Source organism: Octopus bimaculoides, chromosome 5, assembly GCF_001194135.2.
Source record: "Octopus bimaculoides isolate UCB-OBI-ISO-001 chromosome 5, ASM119413v2, whole genome shotgun sequence".
Lineage (NCBI taxonomy): Eukaryota > Metazoa > Mollusca > Cephalopoda > Octopoda > Octopodidae > Octopus > Octopus bimaculoides.
The window spans coordinates 35,715,584-35,722,150 of record NC_068985.1 but is presented as its reverse complement, the minus strand read 5'-3'; the positions used below and the strand labels follow the sequence as shown (position 1 = coordinate 35,722,150).

Genomic DNA, 6,567 nt, shown 5'->3' with positions numbered 1-6,567 from the left:
GGTCAAACACTGTCTGTAGCTGGTCTTCTCTTGGAAGAGCCCTGCTTCTCACATGGACAACTGTATGTTGGCTGCTCAAGAGTGGGCAGCAACAAAAAACCTATTTGTATATGCTCCACAAGGGAAAACAAGGAACATAGTTTACAATGAGGTGTTATAATCACAACAGCAAGAAAGTATGTACATGATCACCTTCTTTTACGAAACTTCATTGACTTTCATATATTTATATTGATATACATATATATACGTGTATTTGGGTGCATGTGTGTATATACATCTCTATATATAAAGATGATGCGTAGTCTAGACGGCGTTTTTAGATTTCATTATTCTCTTTAACCCGGGCAACGCCGGTTATTTCTGCTAGTGTATTATACAATTTGTACCAGTGTCCTTTTTTTCCCCTCCGTCTTTAGACATTGTGTTGTGTGGTGGGGTAGTAGTGGTGAATGTTACTGTTCCATTCATGCTTTCTGTTGATACTCAGCCTATCTATTACTATGTGTGTGGTTTCCGTAATCTCTCTAAGTGTCGTGCTTGCTCTATGTGTTGATAATACCTTAACCTCTATGTTATTAACTGAGCTTCTATGTTCTAATTGAGCATGTTGGTAGAGTACTGGTGAGCTTTTCTCTTCTTTGACCTTCTGCCAGTGTTCACCTATCCACTCCCCTATGCTATGAGCCATCGTCCAAATGTAAGTTATTGTCTTGTTTCTGCACCATCTCTCAGTACAGTAAGCTATAGACTACATTCCTTATTTTACAGTTAACCTGTGGGTTCATCTTACTTTTTATATAATTGTTCTCTGTACATGAGGACTTATTGAAAGGATATGTTCTACAAATCAGGTATTTTATGGAGATTCCTGGCCCTTCTACTACTTTAATCCATAGATTTACCTTATCTAATGCTTTTCTAAAAAGTGGCCCATGCACAGTGGCAATAAAATAAGAATAGTGGGTAGAATAAGAATAGCTGTGGCCAGTGCCCACTGACTGGCTCCCGTTCTAATGGCATATAAAATGCATCATCCGAATGTGATCTATGCCAGTGTCCCCTGACTGGCTCCCGTGCTGGTGGAATGTAAAAAGCACCATCCGAACGTGGTCGATGCCAGGTCTGCCTGAGTGGCTCCTGTGGTGGTGGCACATAAAAAGCACCATCTGAACATGGCCGATGTCAGTACTCCCTGACTAGCTCCCGTGCTGCTGGCACGTAAAAAGCACCATCCAAACATGATCAATGCCAGGACTGCCTGACTAGCTCCCGTGCCAATGGCACATAAAAGGCACCATCCGAATGTGGCCGATGCCAGCACCACCTTGACTGGCTCCCGTGCCAGTGACACAGAAAATGCGTCATCTGAATGTGATCGATGCTAGGCCTGCCTGACTGGCTCCTATGCTAGTGGCATGTAAAAAGTACCCACTACGCTCTCAGAGTGGTTGGCGTTAGGCAGGGCAACCAGCTGTAGAAACATTACCAGATCAGATTGGAGCCTGATGCAGCCGCTGGCTCTCTAGACCTGTCAAACCGTCCAACCCATGCCAGCATGGAAAACGAACGTTAAACAATTATGATGATGATGATGTAATGATATGCAAGTTTTCCACCAGGGGTAGCAGCAATGAACATGACACTCTGGTATTTTTTGTTGTCATAAGTTGGCTTTATCTATCTTGTTCTTGGTCCCTTCTGTGCTATTCCAGGATTTACTCCTGTATAGCAGGCAGATCCCATTTGCATCATTCTCTATGATAACCTTGTACTTAGTCCTGGCTCCTTTGTACACTCTAATCCTGTCCCTTTGGCTGTAGCCAGTGAATTCCATGTGGTGGATGAAATGTTGTATGTGTCTTTCCAATTTCTCTGGGCCACACATGAGGGATATATTTCTCATCACTCTCACCAAGTCCACTATTAGGATATTGAACTTGGTGTTGTCTGCAATAGCTGGGTATTTAGAGGCCATGGGTTTGGCTTAGTAGGAATGAAGGATCTGGACCTTATTATTCTAAGTTTCAAGCTAGAGTTCCATGTCTAAGACTGGTGCCTATAGTCAGGCTACCCTAACAAGTACCCTAAGTATAGGCTACCAATCTTAGACACTGAACGCTGACTGGAAACTAAGAACAAATTGCAGAGGCCACACACATAATAATAGGCAGACCAAGCCGCAACAGAAAACATGAATGGAACAGTAACATCCATCACCACTACACCATGCAGCACAATGACTAAAGACAGAAGAAAAAAGAAGACAGATGCAAGCAGTATAATATAACCCATGTATAAATATACAAAAGACATACATGTACATACTTATAAGATATAAAAAATAGAAATAAATAAGTAAATAAATAAAAAGATCTATATAAAGGGCATGGATACTAACAATATAGTAAGTAAACCCATATACACACGCACAAAACACATACTCACGTATGCACATGCACATGTATGCACACATACACAGAGATGCAAACTCATGCACAGATAAGGATACACATCATAGAAAGACAGAATGGACTAAACAGAACAGGTGGATACATGTGGGATGGAAGAGTTGATGAAGAGGTCGCAGGTGTGTGACAAAAGATTTCCAGACAATGGATATAAGATAAAATAAGGACAATAGTAAACAATTGAAGAATGAATATATAGTGAATGTGTTTATTTAGCAAGAAAAAAAATTACCATCTTGAAATAACAATATTTGGAGAATATCTAATCTAAAAACAATTCAATCATGTTGTGTGTGTTGAGCTGACTACAAACACTAATGTTTTATGACAGCCCTTTTCCCAAATTTCAGCCATCCTATCCCTTTCCTTTTATTAAATGACCCTTTCCTCTATTCTTTCCTTCCTTCTCTTCACCCTTTTGTAACCTGACTTCCTGTTTTTCACTATTCTACTTGCTTCTTACCCTCTTTTCCTCCACCTTCCATGCACATACCATTCCTTCAGTGTTCTGCTTTGCTATAACCAGAAATGGCTTTGATTCAAGTAGCATTAATTTTGTTTGGTCATTCAATTCTTCTCAACTGATCAATAGACCATTTGAGTAAATCTATCAGTATCATACTTATAACCATTACTGGTCAGCTTATCCAACCCATTCTTTTTTTTCAAGATGGTAGATAAGACTTAGCTGTCATTTCTAGCAAGTCAAGTGACTGTGAATATAGTTTGCCTCCTTGACTCAAGAAATGGTCAGTTGGCAGAAATGCTCTGAATGGATATTGCTATCTAACTTGCACTAACCCTTCTATGAAATTTGTAGAGAATGACATGATGCTTTATTTAATCAGGTTGAACATGAGGGTAGTGAGAAAGTGTTTTCTTGAATAATGTCATTATATCCTAAGTGTAAAAAGATGTAATTTACTTTTGTGGACATGACAAAATACCAAAGATGGAACTTGATTAAATCTTGCTAAAAATTTTTGGCTCAAAAACTAAACAGACCTTTTATTACAATATATTTTGATGATGGACAAAATATAAAGTTGGTAACAAAATGCAAACTGTTGACATTTCAGCTGGTTGTCTGCCACCTCATTGACTAATGAGCTGAACCCAGAATATAAAGAAAATTAAAAAGAATAAATTGTTTAATTTTGCACTCCACCATTTCTGCCAACTGACCATTTCTTGAGTCAAAGAGGCAAACTATATTCACAGTCACTTGACTTGCTAGAAATGACAGCTAAGTCTTATCTACCATCTTGAAAAAAAAAATGGATTGGATAAGCTGACTGATTTAGTTCTAGATACAGTAATATCTGAAAATAAAACATGAGATGATCAAAAATGTCTTTGATCACAGGTTTGCTTATTCAAAGCTCACCTGGGCTAAACAAGAGCTTGTAAAGGGGCATAGCGATGGCCCTGCTTGGAAGGATAGAAAAGAAGGAAAAGCATTGCTTAATCAGAAAAATCTAAATACCTTCCTGAATTATTGCATATGCAGTTACTTTACACAAACAGATAAAAACTGTAGTAAGTGCTGGTACAATATCAAATGATTCAATAACTGATTTATATTAAACACTACGGTTTTTCCTACTCAGATAGTTATAGGCTCAAGAACAGGGGGTGCAAGCACACTCCCTAAACTATTTTGGGGCAATGAGAATACTTTGAACATCCTCCTGAAAATCCTCATTGCCAAAATGAATGAGCATAGAAACACATTGAACTGATTTGAAACATTACTTTTCCATTATTGGATTTGTATGATTTTGATTGATGTACAAATAAAATAATAATAATCATTATACCTGTTTGTTTTGATATTAAGATTAAAAAAAAAAAGCATTTTTTAAAAACAGTTTGGACCAGAGTTTGCCCCCTATGCATATTTCAATCCTGCACTTATGCTGTTGGTGCTCACTTCACATATGGGGCAAGTTTTATCTTTAAAACCTTTGGGTTGCTATTGATAATTTGTTAGAAGATACATAAGAAACATAGTAGTAGTTGTATCTGGCTATACTTGCAGTTCTTCGAAGGAAGCCTTACTGTAAAGTGATAAGATGAATGGACTAGAAAATATTCTTGACTTCTAAAGTTGTTAATATCCTTGACACATATAATTCTTCTGTTGTTTTCTGATCCTTAACATCCAACTATAACATTCATTCCAATGTGATTCTTCAGTCATGACAATTTATTAAAATTTATACACCAAAGAATCTATAATTTTAGATTTAAGAAAATTTTCAAATTCCATTTTTTAAAATTGATACAAACTCTGTCAGCTGAGTTTGTAACTTTTAATTCTTATTATAGCAAACAATTTGGAAGTGGAAGATGTCTCTTATCTGTGATATAAACTTGTGTAAATTAAATCTAATTGTAAGGAATACACATTGAAAATCAGTGAGCCAAAACAATGACCTAAATAAAATTTGAAGAATATGAGAGAAAGCATTTTTTTTCCAGCAACATTAAATAACTTCTAACTTTTTTTTACCAAGTGCTACACCTTCCCATTTTGTTATATGATGAAAATATATTAGTTCTTTAATAAAGATGAACTTTTATTTTCTTTATTGTTCTTTCTTCTCAGGAACATTAATTAATGATGACATCAAAAACATCACGTGCCACTGAACAAGCATCACCTGACACCAAAACAGTGTAGGACATTCTATTTCGCTATTCGCCCGCCATTGGACTCGATCGGACACGAACCAACACGAACATTTTATTGGAGTAAGCAGGCGTGGAACGATGATGCCTCATTGTCAGTCCAACTTCCGGCAATACATCCTTTTTGTACGAGTCTGCGCATTAAGCGTCCGTGTTGGCGCGTCTTAGGACATAACACGCTATTTCGGCTATTTTATATCATTAAAAAGAACTATAACAAAATAGCAGTCCAGTGAATCACGAACAGAATCTAACATAAATTAACAATCTTCCTTTACAATACTAAAACTGCTATTATTTTCACCGAACGGAGAAAAATTACACAAGTCCCAATAGGGTGACTTTAAATAATAATAAAAAAAAAGGAAAGGAAAAAGCGATAATATTGTTCTTATTTATTGAAGTCAGTTCATTTGTTGAGTAACCTTGCTTTCCTCTCACTTCATTGAGTCGGTTACGACTGATAGTTTTCTCCACGAGTGAAAGAGTAAACCGAAACTAACATGGACATAAACGAACTTGTTGAAGTGTTGCAAGCAACATTGGACCCGGCTCGCCGTGAGCAAGCCGAGCAGAAGCTTCATGAGGTAAGATTCACTCATAAAGATTGTTAAAATTCTTTTGATTGACGCTTTGAAGAATAATATAGATAGCACAGTTATCAAAAAGATAAAAAAAAAAACTCGTGCAAGTGCTCGTAATTCCATATAATTTAGTTAAAACCGATGTTATATATTACGCACATACGTGAGGAATAGATGCATGTTTCGAAAACTTTATATTCCTCTGGAAGTTTTTGACAGATCAACCTTGTAAAAGGTTCATATGTATACGTACTAAATTGATTCCCGTTGAAAATTTGCCTTCAGTAAAATGACTCTACTGTTAATGTATTGTGAAGGAAATTCATGGTAAGTAAGGCAGCGTAAAGAAAGGACGAACGACGACTATTCTGTTGGCGGAAGGAGTTAACACGTTTTTCAAAATGGCAGACAAATCGCGATGGAATAAAAGAAATACTTAGGGCAAGCATTCAGTTTGGAAACTGGGAAAATATATTGATATTATTTAGGTTAATTACATTAATATATCAGGGAATAATACATGTTCTGTTAATTTTTTCACTCCCAGCATTACACTTAAATTTTCACATACGCGCGCGCGCACATCTAATTGCATGTTTCTTATCTATTCTTAAGTGTTTCATTTTGTTACAAAGTCGCTTTATTACCAACGAAAATAGCTATTAGTGAATTATCAAGTTCCGTCCTTTTCCCCTCTCTTAATCGTAAAACTTTTTTTGTTTCACTACAGCGATTTTTTGAAAAAATGTCCAAATAAAAAATAGCAAATATGTACATGTATGCATATATATATATATATATATATATATATATATATA

General features: G+C 36.3%; 1 protein-coding gene across 2 annotated transcripts in view; it reads left to right on the top strand.

Moving 5' to 3' along the window:
* Positions 1-5,160: 5,160 nt before the first annotated feature.
* Positions 5,161-6,567, top strand: part of LOC106876228 (importin-7) — a 61,017-nt gene continuing 59,610 nt past the window's right edge. The window contains exon 1 of one of the 2 annotated variants that reach the window (XM_052968306.1): positions 5,161-5,752. In XM_052968306.1, the coding sequence (XP_052824266.1) occupies positions 5,669-5,752 (84 nt within the window). In that variant the 5' untranslated portion in view covers positions 5,161-5,668. The remainder of the gene's footprint in view (positions 5,753-6,567) is intronic. The other variant, XM_014924701.2, reaches the window with a different exon arrangement.